Source organism: Oryza glaberrima, chromosome 3, assembly GCF_000147395.1.
Source record: "Oryza glaberrima chromosome 3, OglaRS2, whole genome shotgun sequence".
Taxonomy (NCBI): domain Eukaryota; kingdom Viridiplantae; phylum Streptophyta; class Magnoliopsida; order Poales; family Poaceae; genus Oryza; species Oryza glaberrima.
Window position 1 is genome coordinate 33,001,083 of NC_068328.1, and position 20,275 is coordinate 33,021,357.

General features: G+C 42.7%; 4 protein-coding genes across 5 annotated transcripts; 3 read left to right on the forward strand and 1 right to left on the reverse strand.

Moving 5' to 3' along the window:
- The first annotated feature begins 326 nt into the window (after positions 1–326).
- LOC127766921 (protochlorophyllide-dependent translocon component 52, chloroplastic-like) lies at positions 327–3,107 on the forward strand. The gene is made up of 7 exons (XM_052292099.1): positions 327–839; positions 917–1,104; positions 1,295–1,393; positions 1,512–1,668; positions 1,754–1,972; positions 2,093–2,280; positions 2,452–3,107. The coding sequence occupies exons 1-7, from the start codon at positions 327–329 to the stop codon at positions 2,708–2,710; spliced, it is 1,623 nt and encodes a 540-aa protein (XP_052148059.1). The 3' UTR covers positions 2,711–3,107.
- A 6,016-nt stretch (positions 3,108–9,123) lies between these two features.
- On the forward strand, positions 9,124–14,460 carry LOC127765270 (protochlorophyllide-dependent translocon component 52, chloroplastic-like). The gene is made up of 6 exons (XM_052290135.1): positions 9,124–9,615; positions 9,718–9,911; positions 11,789–11,887; positions 13,068–13,221; positions 13,860–14,063; positions 14,208–14,460. The coding sequence occupies exons 1-6, from the start codon at positions 9,124–9,126 to the stop codon at positions 14,406–14,408; spliced, it is 1,344 nt and encodes a 447-aa protein (XP_052146095.1). The 3' UTR covers positions 14,409–14,460.
- An 18-nt stretch (positions 14,461–14,478) lies between these two features.
- LOC127765269 (protochlorophyllide-dependent translocon component 52, chloroplastic-like) lies at positions 14,479–14,769 on the forward strand. The gene has a single exon (XM_052290134.1). It carries the CDS (start codon positions 14,479–14,481, stop codon positions 14,767–14,769), a length of 291 nt encoding a protein of 96 aa, XP_052146094.1.
- A 554-nt stretch (positions 14,770–15,323) lies between these two features.
- On the reverse strand, positions 15,324–19,528 carry LOC127765267 (uncharacterized). 2 transcript variants are annotated; one of them, XM_052290132.1, is made up of 11 exons: positions 19,274–19,528; positions 18,746–18,776; positions 18,643–18,656; positions 18,473–18,523; positions 18,188–18,257; positions 17,816–17,882; positions 17,633–17,700; positions 17,025–17,148; positions 16,195–16,234; positions 15,759–15,826; positions 15,324–15,592 (listed from the first exon to the last, which is right to left on the reverse strand). In XM_052290132.1, exons 1-11 carry the CDS (start codon positions 19,475–19,477, stop codon positions 15,586–15,588), a joined length of 744 nt encoding a protein of 247 aa, XP_052146092.1. In that variant the 5' UTR covers positions 19,478–19,528; the 3' UTR covers positions 15,324–15,585. The 2 variants fall into 2 exon arrangements, with proteins under 2 accessions (XP_052146092.1, XP_052146093.1); XM_052290133.1 differs by lacking the exon at positions 15,324–15,592 and having other exon boundaries at positions 15,755–15,826.
- Positions 19,529–20,275: the final 747 nt, after the last annotated feature.

Sequence of the window (20,275 nt, forward strand, 5' to 3'; positions counted from 1 at the left end):
CGCTTTCAAAAGTTGTTTGTCTACTTCAGAAATAGTATTATAAAAAAAAATATATAGACCCTACACCAGTGTTAACCATTGTAGCAGGTGTAGGGCAATATTGGCTGTAGGTCCCCATTTCCGTTTCCCGAAAAAATATACAGTGCATTCGTTTATGTTTCCGGTCTATGTCTTGCTTAGTCACTACTCCGTGGATGAGACTCCCCTGAAATTATGCAGTGTACAGGTGTATCACTGACATATGGGTCTTAGGTGGGGCCATATGTCAGTGGCACTGTTTTCCTACTCACGTGTATTAACTGAACACTCCACACTCCGAATCATCCATGGCTCCTGTCTCCCTCCACCTGCTCTCGCTCACCCGCCTTTCGCTTCCCTTCCGCGACACTGTAACCAACCCGAGCACACCAAGAATACCACCATGGCGCCGGCAGTGGATCAGCCCCACCGACGCGCGGCGGCGGCGGCTGTCAGTGCCGGTGTCGGCAGTGGCGGCCGAGGCGCCGCTCCCACGAGCCGTGGATGAGAAGGAGACGCCGGCGGCAGGGGAGGAGCGGTTCGACTGGCTGGACCAGTGGTACCCGGTGGCTCCGGTGCGCGACCTCGACAAGCGCAAGCCGCACGGGAAGATGGTGATGGGCATCAGCGTCGTCGTGTGGTTCGACGGCGGCGGCGGCGAGTGGCGCGTGGTGGACGACGCGTGCCCGCACCGCCTCGCGCCGCTCTCCGAGGGACGCGTCGACGGCAAGGGCCGCCTCCAGTGCGCCTACCATGGCTGGTGCTTCGATGGCCACGGCTCCTGCCAGTTCATCCCCCAGGCCCCCGCCCTAGGCCCTCCTGTAAAACAAATTTAAAAAAAAAACATCAACATTTTCTCAAGATTAATTAACCGAGTTCTTGGATCAACTAATGGCAGGTGCACAAGAACAGCAAGGCGTGCGTGGCGTCGTACCCGAGCGTGGTGCAGAACAACATCCTGTGGTTCTACCCGAGATCGGAGCCGGAGTACAAGGAGATCCTGCAGAGGAAGCGGCCGCCGTACATCCCGGAGCTCGACGACCCGTCGTCCGTCATCAACTCCGGCGTCAGAGACCTCTTATACGGGTACAGAAATTATTTACAAGCTATTCACAAGCAGCTCGATGCCTCGATATATATATATATATATATATATATATATATATATATATATATATATATATATATATATATATATATATATATATATATATATGTATGTATGTATGTATGTATGTATGCCATGGATTCTGAAATCCGAATCGAACCAATGCAGATACGAGTTGTTGGTGGAGAATTTCATGGACCCTGCTCACGTTCCCTACGCGCACAGGGGCCAATTCCCTCATGTCCCCAGGGAGGAAGATATAGGCAGATATGTTCCTCATCATCTGCGTTGACACGATCTGTTAATTGAGCCAATGCCGTGTTAATCTCAATTTCTCAATGCTAAGCTGCGTTACTGATTCTGAAACATTTGATCTCCTCTCCACAGTTGAATTTGACCAGGAAGGTGGCCTCCCGATCAAGATGAACATAGAGGAGCTCAACATCGCAGGGTTCCATTCCAACCCAGAGGAGAACTGGGGCTACTTCAAGTTCATCGCGCCGGTTACTCTCATAGGCTCGCCATTTCGTGCTAAGCCAGTGGTATCTGCCTCTGATCACTTCGCCATATTGCAGCCACTGTTACAAGCTCAAAGAATCATGTTGAAAAGATTACACTTTGTGCTAGCTGCAGGTTGATCAGGACAACAACAACACCAACAACAAGAAGCAGCCTGAGGTCACGACAGTGTTCTTCTGCATCTCGGTGTCTCCGGGAAGATGCAGGGTCATCTGGGCGAACGGGTATAATCTTGATGGCTGGTTCGACAAGATGATACCACGTTGGTGGTTGCATATTAAGACGAACCAAGTCCTGGATTCAGACTCGTCTGTCCTTCATATTGAGGTGACCGGTTAATTCTCTTTTCAGCTCAAACTGAATGATTCGAGCTATGTATGTGGTTGCATGGATGCAATCGATTATCTCAGATCTTACTTGACCTGAACAATATATATGCTTCTGCAGGAGCGTAATTACGCCGCGTTTGGCCTTGATAACTGGCATAAAGCATGCTACGTGCCCACATCATCTGACAACTTGATCATCGCCTTCAGAAACTGGTTCAAGAAGTACTGTAACAATCAGGTTGGCTGGTTAACCCCAATGGTTAATCAGCTGCCACCAGCTTCTACCAGAGTTGAGGTCTACGAGAGGTAAATTAACAAGCTAGTCTGCTGATCTTCACACAGTCACACTGATCGACCTAAAACATATAGAATTTCCATAGGAGAATTCAGTGTTAATCTAAAGGGTTGTACTTGTACCTGAAGATACTTTTTTTTAAGGACCGTAAAATTTCTTGAATCTAAAATGGATATGAACAGGTACTGGTCGCATGTCATGCAGTGCACGAGCTGCAGCGCTGCACTGAAGTGGATGAGAGCTCTGGAGGTCGCCCTGCAGGTGGCTTCGGTCGCCGTCGTCGGGTTCCTCGCCGCCGGCAAGGGGACGGTGGTCACGTCGGGTGTTCAGAGAGCCGCCGTCGTGGCTGCGGTGGTGCTGTGCTTCGCCGCCTCCCGCTGGCTCGCCGGCTTCATCGAGAAGACCTTCTATTTCGAGGACTATGTCCTCGCTGACAAGTGATATATATTGGTGTGTGTCTCTTCTCGTAGTTGCTAATTTTTTTTAAGATAATGAAATATAATATCCCGGCCTTTACTCAAAAGAGCTACAGCCAATTATTACGTAGTAGTTTTCATGAACGTAGTGTAAATCTAAATGAATAGAACACTAGAAAAACAAAAAAAAACAGCCTAACGTAAGGAGATCACAATTATTAAAGTCTATTTGTAAATCTCCAACCATAGTTGCTAATAAATGATCGATGTATTCAAGAAATTAAATCTCATGGTTTACCCTGGTGACATTGCGCTATGATATAAATCTCGATAAACACGAATTGAAAAAAAAAGAATATATATGATTCTAGAATTTCTTGTTGAATACTGAATTATCAAAGAAGCTAGCCGTGCATTCTTTCGTTCCCCTACTGACCAATTGAGAATTTGTCTATTAAAGGAGATACAAAGCTGAGATAACAAAATTTTTGAGAAAAATGATTCAGGGTAGGATGACATGGCTGTATAAGAGAGCACTTATATATGTTTGCTTTATCTGTGCTTCACTGCCTCCCGCTGGCTCGCCAACTTAGTCGAAAACACCTATTCGAGGACTCTGTCCATGCTGACAAGTGAATAATATGTTCGTTTGTAAAATTCGATTATCATAAACGGTCGGTAAACTAGGACAATAATTTGAAATTGAGATCAATAGGATAAGCAAAGATTATGTGATCAACAGTTTCCACCTCATTACATACAACACATCTCTCAGAGCCTTCCTAGTTCTTTTTAGTTTGAATTCTATCTAAGCAAGCAAGACACACAAAGTGATTCACTTTCAGTGAAATTGGCGATTTCCATATGTCCATCCCTCTAAGGTTAGAGAAACGCCAAGGGATCTTTCAGCTAGCTTCACAAGATGGTGGGCTAGCTGGCCAGTGTTCGAAGTCTCACCCCTTCTATTTATTTAATATTAGGTATTTTCCTAATATTTGTGTTTTTTTTTCATCCCTCTAAGGTCCCTAACACAATGAAAAGAGAGCATATCATACAAAGATTTTGTAGAATAGCTTCTGTTTTTCTCCAGGGGCCATAGGATCATATCCTCCTCATGAGATAAGGATATCCCGGCCAGGGTTCACCTTACAGCCGGTAACCGCGTGGTTACCGCGGTTACCAGGCTTACCGCGGGATACAGTAATATAAATACCGCGGTAACCTCCTTAAATTTAAATAAATTTAAAAAATAATTTGAATTTTTGATAAATTTTGAACAATTTTTCACGGTTACCGCGGTAACCGTGCTTACCACCGGGGCGCGGTAACCCCTTCCCCGGCGGTTTGGGAAACCCTGATCCCGGCTAACAACTGGCCCAATCCTTCCCACTCCAAATAGTCCTTTTCAAGTTTGTACATATTATGGAAATTATTGCATGCAACACATGTGTAGTTAAACATATTACTACCTCGATTTCATATTATAAATCATTTGACTTTTTCAAGTCAAACTTCTTTAACTTTGACCAAATTTATAGAAAAATATAGCAGTATTTTCAACACAAATCATACATATTATCAAAATATATTCAATGTTAGATTTAATGAAACTAATTTAATATTTTAAGTGTTACTAAATTTTGTTTATAAATTTGGTCAAATCTAACAAAGTTTGACTAGTAAAAAAATTAAACGACTTATAATATGAAACAAGGGTGTCGAGGAGTGATCCTCTCTAGCGGGAGGTCGTGAGACCCCCCTTTGTGAGTTCGGCCGGGGGATAAGGCGCGATGATCAAGAGCGTATCTTCGCTTAGGGTCTGGCTACTAGATCGCTTGCGAATCTGTGTGGAAGATGAGGGATTATACAGGTTCGGGCCGCTGGGAAGCGTAACAACCTACTCCTGTGCGAGGAATTATAGTGGAGTTCTTACAAGAGATCTTGAGCTCCTGGGAAACCCTAGCTGTGCTTCCTCTAGAGCTCAAGCTATCAAGAGTCGTCCCTTTTTTTTTTGGTGGGTAAGGTCCTCCTTTTATAGTTCAAGGGGATACCACATGCACCATTCATACGTACCCCTCCATGGGAGGGGGGCCCACATAGCCTGAGTCAGATCACTATCCGTGCCTTCAACCGGAAGCAAAGTGGTTGTCCGCCCCTAGGTGGGGCCAGCGCCGTCCTCCACCTGACACGGGGGACATCCCTGTCATTCCCTCTTAAATGTATAGAGACTTTGGTGGATTCACCATGTACAGGGGGTGCACTTGGCAGTGTGCCGATGGGATGGGGCATACCTGCCCCCACTCCGCCTAACACAGGGCGGGACGTGGGGGCACGACCACCTGTCCTATCCGCCTACGACCGGTCGCAGACTGGTCAAGGTCGATTGACATGCGTCAATCAGGCGGCGCCGTACGTCCGCCCACACCGCATTAAATGCAGTGAGGGACGGTTGGGGTGCCGCTCATTTATGACGCTGAATAGCGCCTCCTGCTCCACCCACTCACCCCGCCACGTGGTGGCTGGGTAAGGGCCTCGGGGCAGCATGCCTCACGGGCCCGAGGGGTGTGACGTGGCACCCCGAGGCCCCCCTGACCACCTAATAACTACCTAACCTCCTCCCGAGGGGGTGGAGAAAAGGCAGGCCGCACGGCCACGTGGCTAGATGGGAAGTTTATTTCCCTCTACCGTGCGTACTCCCAGGGCCATATCACTTAGAAGCATACGGTTCCTCATGTGACAACTTTTTCGGTGAAGATAGAAGCATATGTTTCCTCCTATTAATCCTACAGAACAGTATATAGTTACATGCTACAGAACGTTTTGTCGGTCCATCAATTTTCATCCAAAATATAGCAACTTAGTATTACAAGACGCAACATAGTATTATGAATCTAGATAGCTATATGGCTAGAAACAGGTTTAGAAGGTACTGTGACCATCAGATATTCAGATTAGCTGGGCGAACTCTTGTATTTTGTATTGGAGGTTGATTATCTCTTACGCTGGTCATTGTATGATTGAGAATCAAGTGGCTTCGTGATAGAATTCCTAGCTTAAATTTAGCCGCTTAGAAATGTACATAGACAACACAACACAACCAAGTACTCAATGCCAATAGCTATATCAGAGTTTTCCCACAAAAATATCATGGGGTACCATGTTGGGATTGCGTTTATGAAAAAAAAACTCAAAACAACAAATTGAAAAGCACCTATTAGAACAGAACTTGTTGACCGAACTATTAGTGAAGCTAGGGGATGTCTTTCTGCAACAGGACGGCTGAAAATTTACCCAAGCAAATGCAAGCTGAGAGCCAAATTTGAAGTAATAACGCCATGTACCAGGTACTGCCCTCAGGCCCTGAAATGCAAAATTGTTTCAGTAAACTTGTTGAGAATCTAATTGCCTGTACACACAATGCAAGATTCATCCAAAAAATAACAAAGTATATAGTTTATGTAACTAGAATGTCAAATTATGCAAATGGGCAACGTATCAGGTGCACTCAGCACTTACCTAGCACATGATTCCCATATAACAAAGTGGAATTAAAGATTTAGGTTTTGGAAAGAACGAATAGGAGAAAGAAGAATTTTAGGAATGATAAAGTGGATACCTATTTAGCACTTGATTCATTGTTTCTATGGCCTAAGTCGATCGCTGTTTCGTATCAGCTTTCTTGTGGGTGTGGTGACATCATCGCCCTCGTTGAGCAGCTTTGCGTTACCGTCTTTGTGGGAGAGACGAAGATTTGTGGTGGACCGGGTGATTACAGGGGGTGTGGATGCGAAAAACACACACTGGCCTGGAAGATCTGCTTAGCTCAGTGCAGGTCCAAAGATTGATGAGATGCGGGTGTGCCAGTCAGTTTGACCCTACAAACAGTAGATCAAACAGCCGATCGGCTGACAAGTCGATGGAGTAATTCCAGCCGATATCTGATAATAGCCGATGTCGATACCAGCCGATAGCGATAGGGTTTAAGCAATCGGTTGTATGTCCAATGTAGATAATGATATAAAGGCAATCGGCTGATGATGATGTAATAAAATAACAATATAATCCAGTATAAACCAATTGGATAGCAATATGATATAATAGAACAAGCACTGATCCGACGGTTAAAGCATACATCGGCTGGAGGTCCCATGTCATAAAATCCACAAGATTAGATTAAACAGTGAAGTCTTTGTTGTCATCGGCTAAATCCAACTTATATGTATATGCAATCCTTATAAGCCGATGCAACGTCCAGATAACTTATCGGCTAGCACCCCGATAAAACACTAGCATAAACCTATCGGCTTAGCAAGACTTATATTATCAACAACAATCTAGTAGGTCGAACCTAACCGATGCAGCACGAGATTGTATATGATAATCTAATACTTGATGAGCTGATAGATCTATCTAATGTGATGGATATAACAAATCTATTTAGAACAACATTGTGATTGTAGAGATATATCAGCTAAGACAGATAATCGGACCTAACCGAGACAGTCCCAACTAAACCGATGTGTCTCTAAACACAATGCAATTAGAGATAGAATTGAGATATCAGGTAGGCAAATATATCAACCAAACCAGAGCGATCCAAGAGATCGAAATGATGCAGCCTTGAACAACACCAACGTAGCCGACAGATTCACCAGGGCCAGCGGAACGTAGGACTTACCCCTTCACCGGAGATCGAAAGCCGATGCAGCCCCGCGTCAGGTGCCAAATTCCGCCGGATGATAAGTAAAACCTCAGGAAAGAGGGTGGCGATGCGCCGAGAGTAATTGTATTGATCGAGAGATATTTTACAATGACCCCAGGTGTACATATTTATACCCATGGAGAGATACTAGTCCTTGTAGGACAAGAAAGAAACTTTCCTAAAGATAAAAGGAAAACATAAAGTCCTTATCGGACACTAAACACACTTTCCTAAAGATAAAAGGAAACTAGCAAATACTTCCTAATTAATAGATAAACCACCATGCCACATCCTTCTTGAACTCGGACTCTTCTGGATAAATTTCCTTTAATTGATCCAACTCCACCAAAAATACAACTGTTGGCGATTTGACGACTCCCATCAGCTGATTCTAAGACTCTGAAGCCGATACTGACTCTAGGCCGATGATAACTTCGGGCTTACCAAATTTTGGCGTTAACACAGGGAAAGAACATGAAACCCATGTGCCAGGGGGATTTTTACAAAGTTCAGATTTGTGTTCCATTTGATCCCAATTCTCTCCCAACACATTACACTAAAAGGGCATTGAAAAAAGAGATGGATTAATGTCTCTCTGATCCCCAAAGGACAGAGTAAACATGATAGACCAACATCTTCTAGGACACAATATCGGACATGGATCCTCTGCAGTACTGCAGCCTATCAGCCACTGCTACTGCAGCTGCAGTACTGCAGACAATCCCCACTGCACAGTATCGTCTATCAAACATATCTTTGGTGTTTACCTATCAGTAAACATAAGCCGTATAAAAACTTTTGGTTTTCATGACATTTGTTTTCCACGACCAAATGTATAGCCTGGGAGGGGTAGTTCCTAGAAAGTTCATTTTGTAAAATTTCTGTGAAGTATAATTCGGAGAGTTCCAAATATAGCTCCATTTATCCTCGTTTACATCCAGTAATTGTAAATCATTAACCTCTATCTGAAGAGCCTGAAACTGGACATATGTTTTCTCATTAAGAGGTAGCCTGAAGCAATCCTCTACAGGCTTATGGCCTCATGTTTTCACTTAAGCTCATGCTTATCTGCTAAAATTCGAATTTTAACCTTAAATTTGAAGTTGATTTTGAGATTTTTTTTCATCAAAGTTTATTTTTAGCCTTTGCTTGTAGATCGCTAAGAATGCGTATATAAAATTTTTATTCACAAAATACTTTTTATTTGTAAATATATCGTTTGGTTTATTTCATAAATAAGCCAAACGATGGGGCCGTTATAGCATAACTTGGTTACAGAGATGCTTCTGTCTAAAGAGTGAGCACATAATTCTGGATGTGTTTGGCTTCCAATAGACCCATTCCAAAGGTATCCCAGAACAAGATGTCCGAAATCACTTCACACCTAGCAACAGCTCTGAAAATAATTCTAGAACTTCTTGGTGAATACTGAATTGAATGGAAGATGATTGTAATTGGTTGGAAAGAGAATGCTTATGAAGAAATTATTATATTTTATGTTAATTTTTAAAGGCTAGAAGTTGTTACTCCTTTATATTTGGACGGAGAGTGGTTTCTATTAAGCTTCCAGTAGATGAAAATAGTACTAGCAATAAAATGATTCCTCTTGTGGATTACACACTACGGCATGTTTTGATGCTGTCAGCAATACGGACAGTGTCTGTATAGGCTCCATCTTCGGCCCACTGCAGATATAATAAGTCGGTTGCCACGCTTGAGCTTCGCACCCGGAAGCCATGGCTCCCTTCTCCCTCCACCTGCTCTTCCGGGCGCGCACTTCGCTTCCTCTCCGCCATGGCGTCCCTAGGCCACGCGCAGCCAGTCTAGCGCCACGGCGGCGGCTCCGGCAGCCGAGATGCACCAGTACGGGACGGCTGTCGTCAATGCCGGCGCCGTCGGCCGAGACCGAGACGGTGGCGGCGCCGCCGGTGGTAGGGGCGGAGGAGCGGTTCGAGTGGCTGGACCAGTGGTATCCCGTGGCTCCGGTGTGCGACCTCGACCCGCGCAGGCCGCACGGGAAGATGGTGATGGGCCTCAGCGTCGTGGCGTGGCTCGACGGCGGCGGCGAGTGGCGCGTGGTGGACGACGCGTGCCCGCATCGCCTCGCGCCGCTGTCGGAGGGACGCGTCGACGGCAAGGGCCGCCTCCTGTGCGCCTACCATGGCTGGTGCTTCGACGGCCACGGCTCCTGCCAGTTCATCCCCCAGGCTCCCGCCCTCGGCCCTCCTGTACTTTTTTTCTTCCTCTCCTCGATCAATCAGCAAAGTGAAACAAAAAATATATCAAGATTTTCTTAGGATTAATTGAGTTCTTGGATAAATTTATGGCAGGTGCACAAGAATAGCAAGGCGTGCGTGGCGTCGTACCCGAGCGTGGTGCAGAACAACATCTTGTGGTTCTACCCGAGGTCGGAGCCGGAGTACTGCGACGTGCTGAAGAGGAAGCGGCCACCCTACGTTCCGGAGATCGACGACGATGACCCGTCCCATTTTATGGTCTACGGTGTCAGGGACCTCTTATACGGGTAAAAAGAAGAGAAAAAAACAAATCCATTATTCTCTTCTCTGAAATACTCCATCCGTTTCTAAATATTTGACGCCGTTGATTTTTTTAAAAATGTTTGACCATTCGTCTTATTAAAAAAATAAGTAACTATTAATTCTTTTCCTATTATTTGATTCATTATTAAATATACTTTCATGTATACATATAGTTTTACATATTTCACAAAATTTTTTAAATAAGACGAACGGTTAAATATGTGCTAAAAAGTCAATGGTGTCAAACATTTAAAAACGGAGGGAGTATTTCTTGTCGCGCCATTCAGATGTGCTTGACTGCTTGTTGCTCCATGAAAATATATTACTCCATCCATCCACAAAAGTTACACCTATTTCACATTTGAGTTTTTTCAAATAAGTTGTTACTATTTGTAGTCTTTATGCTCTCAAGACTTAAATGAAGAGATAAATTAAATGTTTTATTAGAACCTAAGGAGTCATCTAAATACTTATTGGTTGCATGCTTGCATTCACTTCTTGATTTTATAATATTTAAGGTGATTTAATTTCTCTTTAATTTTGGTGTCAAAAATAATATGTGTAACTTTTATGGACGAAGAGTGTACAACGCAGAAGCGCACATCAACGCGTACGTCCTAGTTGCCAAGAACCTGGCCGGTGAATCGATAACTATCTCAATTTCGTTCCGACACGCGAGAATTTTTTTCTTCTGAGCAAAACAACAAAGAATCCTCAAATTCGTTGATGGATGTACATGACTGAATTAGGTTGTGTTATTCCTAATTTCACCCCACTTATTTTTCACGTTTATGTTTTCCAAATTGTTAAATGGTTTATTTTTTGAAAATAAAAATATAGGGAAATGGTAGGCATTTTTGGCTAGTCTAAAATCTATATTAAGCCAGCTTATTTGGACAATATAAAATGTTAGGGACTAAATTAAAAGCTGAAGCACCACATTAGCCACTCACCCTATCCCAATCAACTCCTAATAACCAGATTAATTAATGGTAAAAAAATAATCTGACGGCTAACTGGTTATCAAGCACATATTCATCGAGAATGATTCAATCCGGGCGATCGGCGCGGGGGAGCCGGATCGGGCGCTCCCCCGCACGCCCCTCCCCCCACATGTATACATGTAGGCCATAGGCCCTACCGCGTTCTCTGCTCTCATCTACCATTGTAACAAATCACCCACATATTTTAGAAACCCTCTATTAAGGAAATTTGGTTTATTTTTTGTTCCACAAAAAATGTTTCACCTAATGTACTCACAATGTTTCACTATGTATAGATCTAATATTGCAGTGAATTGAAATATTCCATTGCCACAAAAAACCCACATATTTTGGAAACCCCCTATTAAGGGAATTCGTTTCATTTTTTGTTCCACCGAAAAATGTTTCACCTATTGTACTTATAATGTTTCACTATGTATAGATCAAATGTTGCAGTGAACTGAAACATTTTTTTCGCTATTTGCTGAAACATTGTTTTTATATAAGGTGAAACAACACCCGATTTAAACGAGTGAAACATTTTCGATCTACTTAGTGAAACAATTCCGATATACCTAGTGGAACATCGTGCAATATTTAAAAATAATTCAATAATAAGCTAATATTTTTCGTCGGAATATATCCATGTGTGGTCTTGTTTTGAAGATTACAATGAATTTAATGGTGCAATCGGATCATGATTTGGATAAGTAATTTAAGAGAAAAATCTTTTAAAATAATTTTGCACGTAAATCGGACGCTGATGCTCAGCGTCCCATTTTTCCCCTGCAGCATCGAAACGTAGACTCATCCCATATTCATGCCTAACTACTGTTGTTCTAAATTTGACGATCAATAGTACTACCATGGGTTTGCAGGTATGAGTTGTTGGTGGAGAACCTCATGGACCCTGCTCACGTCCCCTACGCACACAAGGGGCTTTTTGGTGAGCTCCCAAAGAGAGAAGATCCAGCCAGATATGTTCCTCATCTGTCGTGATATATATGTTCAGTTTTCTCCCCAAATTTTTATCTTGCAATGATCAACTGCGTTTTACTGGTTCAGACATTCATCTTAGCTTCTATCTCCACAGTTGAGAACAGTATCCTTGCCTTTACAATATAGTTAGGCATAAGCACGCTACAGTTGCACAAGTCTTTGAAAACAATCCTTAATCTTTTTCATGGCGAAGAGACCTTATAGGATCAAAACTAGCGGCGTGGAATAATTTATTACCGCGCATCACTGGTTTTCATTTAACTCAGGAGCAAGATGAGTTTCATTGGAACTTAACCTCAAATGGGGAGTTCTCGGTGAAGTCTCATTATCTAGCTCTAATTCACAGCAATGTTCCCAACATTAATAACCGTCTTTGGAAATTAAAGATACCCCTAAAAGTTAAGATTTTTCTTTGGTACTTGCGCCGTGGAGTGGTGTTAACGAAGGACAATTTGATAAAAAGGAAATGGCAAGGCAAGAAGAACTGTTGTTTTTGTTGCAATGACGAGACTATTAGACATCTTTTCTTCGAATGCCGTTTTGCCCTTTCTGTTTGGTCCATCATCCAAGCAGCATCTGGACTTCCTCCACCACATTGTGTAGCGCATATGTTTGGGAGCTGGCTTGATGGAATTCATAATAATTTGAAATCACATGTTCTGTTAGGAGCAGCTGCTACTTGTTGGTCGCTTTGGCTATGCAGGAATAATGTGGTTTTTGATAAAAAAAAAAGTCATATCTTCACCTTTGCAGGTTATATATTCTCTTATCCATTGGCTTTGTACATGGGCTATCCTATAGAAGCCTGGTTCGCGGGATATGGTAGTTGTGGCATGTCAACATTTGGAGAAGGTGGTTAAGAAGTTTTTTACCCAGGGATATGGGTGGCGATCTAGTCTTAGAATTGGTGGTCCTTAAAACTCTGTGCTTTTGGAGGAGATGGCCAAGGAGTTGTTCATGAGTGGCAATTTAGTCGTTGGATTGATGATCCTCAATACTCCATGTCATTTTTTTTCCTTTCGAGTGTGGTTTTGTTTGTTCGGCTGTGTGCATCTTAGTTATGCAGAGACCGGAAGTGTTCTCAGAATAATTGTATCACCTTGATGTAATTGACTGAGTTTAATAAAAACTTCCATTATCTATAAAAAAAATATCCACAGTTGAGTTTGATCAGGAACACGGCAGCCCGATGATGAGGATAGAAGGGGCCAGCATCGATGTGTTCCATTCGAACCTGGACGGTGATTGGGGCTACTTCAAGTTCGTGGCGCCGTGCACGCTCTACGGCACGCCGTTCCGGACCGACCTAGAGGTATATATCGATCAGCCTCTCTTCACTTTGCCATTGCAGATTTTTGGTTAGGTGTGTTCGCTAATGGGGGTTGGGAACCTATTTTCTCCACACGGAAAACGGAACCGTCCATTAGCACGTGATTAATTAAGTATTAGCTAATTTTTTAAAAAAAATAGATTAATTTGATTGTTTTAAGCAACTTTTGTATAGAAACTTTTTACAAAATACACACCGTTTAGCAGTTTAAAAAGCGTGCGCGCGGAAAATGAGGGAGAGGTTGGGAACCCAGGACAAAGAACACAGGCTTATAATACACTCAAGGCACCGGCGAATATATTCCTTAGCACACGCTAGCTCAAATAAATAGTAACCAACGGCACATCTACGATCGCACTAAATTGTTCTATACTCTTTCCGTCCTATAATACAGGTGATTTTGGAGGGATGTGAGTATGTGACGCATTCTAGTACCATAAATTTGAGCATGTGCTCAGAAATGTGAGGCATCCTAGTAGACTGTCCAGATTCATAGTATTATGATGCGTCGCATTTCTTCAAAATCTATTATATTTTGGGATGGAGGGAGTATTGAAAGCTGACTTAGATGTGCATTATATTCCTGAACTTGTTAAGAGGTTTATACTCTGATGATGCAGGCTGACGAGGTGAAGAAGAAGATGAAGAAGAAGCCCGAGGTGAGGGTGGTGTTGTTCACCGTCCCGGTGGCTCCGGGAAGGAGCAGGTTCATCTGGGCATCCAGGTATAAAGTCGGAGGATGGCTCGACAAGATCCTACCACGTTGGTTCTACCATATGACGTCGAATACCATCTTGGATTCGGATACGTACCTCCATGTTGAGGTGAAATATTTGGTCTCTTCTGCTCAAACCAAATGATTTTTTTCAGGCTATCTGTAGGCTGATTTAACAGGTGCAATTAATTAATTAGCCCATTCTCTCCTTTTGTCATTCTTAACACGAATAATTAATTAATCATTTTCCCAGGACCGCAATATCACAACAGTTGGGCTTGATAACTGGCACAAAGCTTGCTATGTGCCAACATCATCTGACAACTTGGTCATCGCCTACAGAAACTGGTTTAGAAAGTACTGCAACCATCAGATTGGCTGGGCAAACCCAAATCCAACAGTTAAACAGCAGCTGCCACAAACTCCTACCAGAGATCAGCTCTTGGAGAGGTAAACAAGCTGTCTACTGATCTTCACGCAATCAATCTTCAGCTCTTGGAGAGAACTCTCAGTGATCATCTAACATGAATACTTGTTTGGATACCACAAACAACAGGTATTGGTCGCATGTCATGCAGTGCACCAGTTGTAGAGCTGCACTGAAGGGGATGAGGGCTCTGGAGATCACCTTGCAGGTGGCGGCGGTCGCCGTCGTCGGGTTCCTCGCCGCCGGCAAGGAGACGGCGGTGATGTCGGGTGTCCAGAGAGCCGCCGTCGTGGCTGCGGCTGTGCTGTGCTTCGCCGCCTCCCGCTGGCTCGCCAACTTCATCGAGAAGACCTTCTATTTCCAGGATTATGTCCATGCTGACAAATGATGCGTCCATCCAGGAAATCTGTGATGTGTTGCTGTTGCTAGGAATTTGTCATGAACCTGGGCTCAGGAGGGGCTTTAGACTGCACCGTTTGGCTGTCTCTTGGCCTAGTTGGTTCAGGGATGCAGCTATAAATCAGCAGCCAAAACTCGAAACTTTATGGCCATGTGTGTGCGTTATACATGCAGAGGCCAGGCCGGGGATACAATCATTTTCCTTGTCTAAAAATAAAAGAAGTCAAGCAACAGCCAAAGGCATCCATGAAGAGACTGCATCAGCCTAATCCCATCATCCATTCTACCTCCCACTGAAAACTCTAATTCTCTAGCCCCCAAACCCATGCTTCTTCAAGTCTCATTATCTAAAAAAAATGCTTCTTCAAGTCTATACTTCTATTATCTCAATTTGTATCCCCAAATACTCTTGTTTTTTGCATTGGAGTTGGATTTCTCTCTTACGCTGGTTGCTGTATGATTGAGAATCAAGTGGGTTCGTGACAGAATTCCTAGCTTAAGTTTAGCAGCTTAGAAATGTATAGACAGCACGACACAACCAAGTACTCAATACCAATAGCATATATATCAGAGTTCCCACAAAAATTTCATGGGGTACCATGGTGGGATTGCGTTTATGGTGGGAAACAAAACTCAAAATGACTAATTGAAAAGAAGAATCTATGAGAACAGAACTTGTTGAATACTGAATTATTAATGAAGCTAGGTGATGTCTTTCTACAACAAGGCGGTTGAAAATTTACCCAAGAAAATGCAAGCTGAGAACCAAATTTGGAGTAATAACGCCATCTACCAGGTATTGCCCTCAGGCCCTGAAATGCAAAATTGTTTCAATAAAGTTGTCAAGAATTTAACTACCAGTATGCACATGGCCATCAAAGTCATCAATGCAAGATTCATAAAAAAAAACAAATACCGAAGTATATAGTTTATGTAACTGAAATGCCAAAATATGCAAATGATGCTAGCAGAACTTACCTCGTCATATATGAATCATCTGCAGTACTAACAACAATTTTCTCACCGGCTTCTACAAAGGGTGGTACCTAAGATAATCGCAGAAGGGCAACAGGAAGTAAGAACTATTTCAAAGCAGCAGACTCATCAATGTTTTCTAATTTTCAGTACTAATCTATATGTAACCAGTAAATTATTTCACGGCAAAAGCAAGGTTGATTTCAGTAGTGGCACGTGTATCCCAACTTTTGAGTAAGTCAGATGTAGAACAAAACAGAGTTGATTTTCAGTAACTCAATCAGAGACATATGTATGCTGCAAATGCCATTTTCCACACATTGCCACAAATAAAAGGATATCAAAGTGATAGCACATACAGCAACCATTCTTAGATGTACTTCAACATTTATATAAAAGGATAGGTCAATAAAATCTAGGAAATGGCGCATCAACTTACAAGCACTGTAAGACCATTATCCAGCAATACCCTTTTATATCTGCAGTGCAAAATGAGCTTAGTTACCCGCATAACATAGCCTCAAACATCTGGTGACGAAAGATTATGAAGCTCATAATAGCAAAAAAAAAAAAGTCTTTGTGTGTAGTGCATAGAATGACAGATACAGTTCCGCAGCCTTGCATGTCACAGATAGTGCTGGGGAAACAAGCCTGAGCCTTACAAGCTGTGAACCAGCTTGGCTCAGTTGTTAAATGAGCTGAGCTAAGCCAAGCCTCCTTCAAAGCCCGTCCCTTAATGAGACAGCTCACAAGTATTGGACAAATGGACCTAAGCCCGTCCCTTAATGAGACAGCTCACAAGTATTGGACAAATGGACCTTGCAATCTAATGGATCAATGCTAGAAGGTAACTACAAAGCTATACATATACATGTAACAGCAAATAGCTCGTCGGTTATATAAAAAGGCCTACTAAAATGCCAAAGGCCTACCCCATGATATCAGTATTTATTGCGCAGCTCATAAATAATAGGCCTCAAGCCATGCCAAATTAAGTCTTAACACCCTAATGACCTAATCCATCAGGCATAAACTGCGAATAGCAAAGAAAAACCTTTTAGTATATAATACTAGCCTTATCTCTGAATTTCGCAAAATGGCTATTTTGATCCACAAACTGTGAACAGTGACCAGCATCAGCATATCAAAACAATCTAGTATCAAAGTCGTAAAAGGTAGTAAGAGCAACAGTTAACCCAAAAGTCATAAGAACATTAGAAACAAACATTACAGTAAAAATAGAAACGAAAATGATCATGTGAGACTCACTGAGGCTGTGCAGTTATCCCTTTTGAATGAGGTTGTGCTTCAACAACCGTGCAAGTCACGCGTGGAGGCACTGATGCAGACATAGGTCGGCCATCAAAGTACTGTAGAGTCACCTTCATTTCATCTGTTGTAAGTGAGGAAATTGGGTATGATGTCATGACATGACAAAACGCATCGTGAACCACCACTGACAAAGATAAATTACGAAACCTTGTGATACAAGGCAGCTAACCCCCTCCCTCCTCTCAAGTCTCAAACCTTCCATCTCTACCTCTTTCCATCGCTCCCTCATGCCCAGTCTAGTTGCTTATGGGTTTATGACAACAGTAAATGCCAAAAGCAGTGCGGCGAGGAGCAACGACAGTCACAACAAACAAGGACTACTTGTCACGAAACTGCCGCTTTCTCACACTAGGTCTGCCTCATAAAACAAGGTAATATGGTCATCATGACCTTGCTGCACCAAGGCATCCCCTAGGTGATGCCTTCGATAAAAGTGAAAAATACAACCTCGCCATACAGAAGCGAAACCATAAGCATATTTTAGCATTTAGACTTGTGACAACCAGTGTTCCTGCTTGTCGTAGATTAATATTGTTAATCTTTACCTTTCAGATATGCTGCAGTTTTGCCAAACAGTTCCTTTGAGACCTCAAGTTGCTCAAACGTTTCAGGCCTGACAACAAAGGTTTCAGGTGAAATCATGGTTAAATGAAGTAAAGTAAATACTCAAATAATCACTGTATAGCATGTCAACTGTTTAATGATAGGATAACAGGAAATAAACGTACTCCATAAGAGTCACATTGTCTCCTTCCTGATAAAGATATGTGAATGACTTCTCCTCAACAAAAACTCCTGAATGTTTTGGAGAAAAAATATGTAATGCCTATCAAAAAAAGCATGATTACAATTTATATGTTTAACACTCTAAATGAGCTGTGACTGCCTAAAATTAGCTTGACACATGAATGTAATGTAATAACACTTCAGAAGAATGTATTGCTTTGATAGTTAGATCTGTAGATAGAAATATAAAGAGATTAACGTGTAAAATCACACTAGAATATCTCAAGAACAGGTAATATATGATATGATCGTAAAAGGAAAATTAGTCTGAAAAATAGAAGGCATATATGTCTTGGTTTTAAAGATGTTCATACTCTCAAGAGCCTCATCGGTACGAAATCTTTCAGTTATTTTGTTGCCAGTGTCAACATCCCTCAATTCCACCTGCAGCATCAAAGAATTGAAGAAAAAATATGATCGGGAGTATAATAAGATATCCATATTTTGTTATTTGATTAGCTTTGCAATATTCTGTTATTAAAAAAAGGGGTGCTCTAAAATTAACTATTTTGGCTGTTACTTGTTACTTATTATTTTGATGCTGAACTATACGGTGTTGTGTGCTGCAAAAAACTAAAAGAACAAAACGAGATGAAAACCTGTATAGTGGCTCCTCCTCTACCTTGATGTGAATGTTGTGCTTTTATCACCTGCCAAAGCACAAGCAAGTTAAGAAAAGAAATAATAGATTGCTTGTTCTTATAAGATACATGAGCATAAAGTATAAACCACAAAACTCATGCAGAACCCAAATAGCAAATGGGCATACCTGATAAATGCGACCTTGAAGGTTGACCAAAGGGATGGGATAAGTAGTAATCCACAATACTTGAAGGCAAAAATAAAACATAACTACATGTAAACACACACACCTCTTCTCTGTATTACGTTTCCAAGCTTCACCTACAAATGAAGAAAGCCCTGAATTAATTAATGTAAGCATCATTATGCGTGAGAGAGGGAGAGAGAGAGAGAGAGAGATAATTCATGAATTATGCATAATTATGTCCAAGTCCTGCACCAACGGCAGCAACACTGCAACAGTACCACTTAGTGTAAACATAGTGAATGCATGACTGCGTCGACGAATTTGTTAAAAGCACATACCATTAACACATTTAAAAAGCCTAACAAGAAGTTTAGAGGAAACCAACAGATGCTAGACCAAATTACATCCTGCATAATCGTTAAAAAAGAATTTCTAGTGGCCTCAACTGAGTTGATTATCCAAAAACACATCAACAATGAACTACTACGTTACCAAACCAGTTCCTCCCACAAATTTGAAACGAGCTAACCGTAACGGGGCAACCAGAGCAGATATTTGCAACTAGCTTAGAACCCTAAATAAACCCTGGAGACAGGTATACGTAAACAGATCCAAGGAGATAGGGAATTACTTCGGAGCCGAGCATCTTCGCGCCGCGGCGCTGGATGGCGGCCCACGGGGCGGCGGCGAGGGAGCCGGCGGTCTGGTCCCGCAGGACGGCGGCGAGGGTGGCGACGGCATGGGCGTGGCCGCGGTAGTGGGCGGTGGGCGCGGAGGGGAAGTAGAAGGGGAGGCGGCGGGAAGCTTCCAGAAGTTTCCGCCGGAGGATCTGCATCGCGGCGGCGGGCAGCCGGGAGTGGGGGAGTTCGCAGGTGGCGGGCTGGCGGCGAGGAGGCGGAGGAGAATGGTGAGCTGCATGTGCAGGTTGGGCTGTGGGCGTGGACTGGGCCGCTCCTAGAATATGGGCTTAATTTAGGCCCATGTATTCTGTGTGGACTTACTTTAGGCCCACGTTGAGGCACATGTGATTACCTTTTTTTTTTTCTTTTCAAAATTCACGAATTTATCAGAAGGATTTTTGCTATTGATAGATACATCGTGTCAAGTTTATTACTGAAAGAATAATTAGCAGTAAATACGAGCACACGCGTGTCAAGTTTAAAACTTGAATCCGTGAACAGGCTGTATCACTATAAATTTAACATATTGTGCTACGCTCAATATATCGTTATTAACACTATTCTGTGTTATCTCATTTTACACTTTGAATATCTCTCCCTTTTCTTTTGAAATTTTGAATATCTATCCCATTTGTTAAGCTCTCTCCTAAATCCCATCCAATAAAAAAAAACACAATGAAAAGAACTGAAAAAAAAAACAGTACAATGATAACAACAGGCCCATGCAGAAACAAGAACCGAAACAAGCGAAAAATCAGCCCACGGTATCAGATTTTTTCCAAATACAGCCACGTAGGATGATTACAACAGATCACAAACCAAGATTAGAACGCCCGTCGGTCGTCCATATCCACCGTAACAAACCGACTTACAGCCACTGACATGCGGGCCCCACCACCCCCCGGTCGGCACGCGACGACGCCAGCCAGGCGAACCGTCGCGCCACACGTGGC

What these genes read in the sequence shown, in the direction of transcription:
- LOC127766921 (XM_052292099.1), top strand. Translation starts at nt 327, where the DNA reads ATGGCTCCTGTCTCCCTCCACCTGCTCTCGCTCACCCGCCTTTCGCTT. An exon ending in AGGGAGGAAGATATAGGCAG is followed by an intron (nt 1,394 to 1,511) that starts ATATGTTCCTCA and finishes TCTCCTCTCCAC; the next exon opens with AGTTGAATTTGACCAGGAAG. An exon ending in CATTTCGTGCTAAGCCAGTG is followed by an intron (nt 1,669 to 1,753) that starts GTATCTGCCTCT and finishes ACTTTGTGCTAG; the next exon opens with CTGCAGGTTGATCAGGACAA.
- LOC127765270 (XM_052290135.1), top strand. Translation starts at nt 9,124, where the DNA reads ATGGCTCCCTTCTCCCTCCACCTGCTCTTCCGGGCGCGCACTTCGCTT. An exon ending in CTCCCGCCCTCGGCCCTCCT is followed by an intron (nt 9,616 to 9,717) that starts GTACTTTTTTTC and finishes AATTTATGGCAG; the next exon opens with GTGCACAAGAATAGCAAGGC. An exon ending in AAGAGAGAAGATCCAGCCAG is followed by an intron (nt 11,888 to 13,067) that starts ATATGTTCCTCA and finishes AAAAATATCCAC; the next exon opens with AGTTGAGTTTGATCAGGAAC.
- LOC127765269 (XM_052290134.1), top strand. Translation starts at nt 14,479, where the DNA reads ATGAATACTTGTTTGGATACCACAAACAACAGGTATTGGTCGCATGTC.
- LOC127765267 (XM_052290132.1), bottom strand. Translation starts at nt 19,477, where the DNA reads ATGCAGATCCTCCGGCGGAAACTTCTGGAAGCTTCCCGCCGCCTCCCC. An exon ending in GAGGAGGAGCCACTATACAG is followed by an intron (nt 18,258 to 18,472) that starts GTTTTCATCTCG and finishes TTGATGCTGCAG; the next exon opens with GTGGAATTGAGGGATGTTGA. An exon ending in ATAATGGTCTTACAGTGCTT is followed by an intron (nt 15,827 to 16,194) that starts GTAAGTTGATGC and finishes CGATTATCTTAG; the next exon opens with GTACCACCCTTTGTAGAAGC.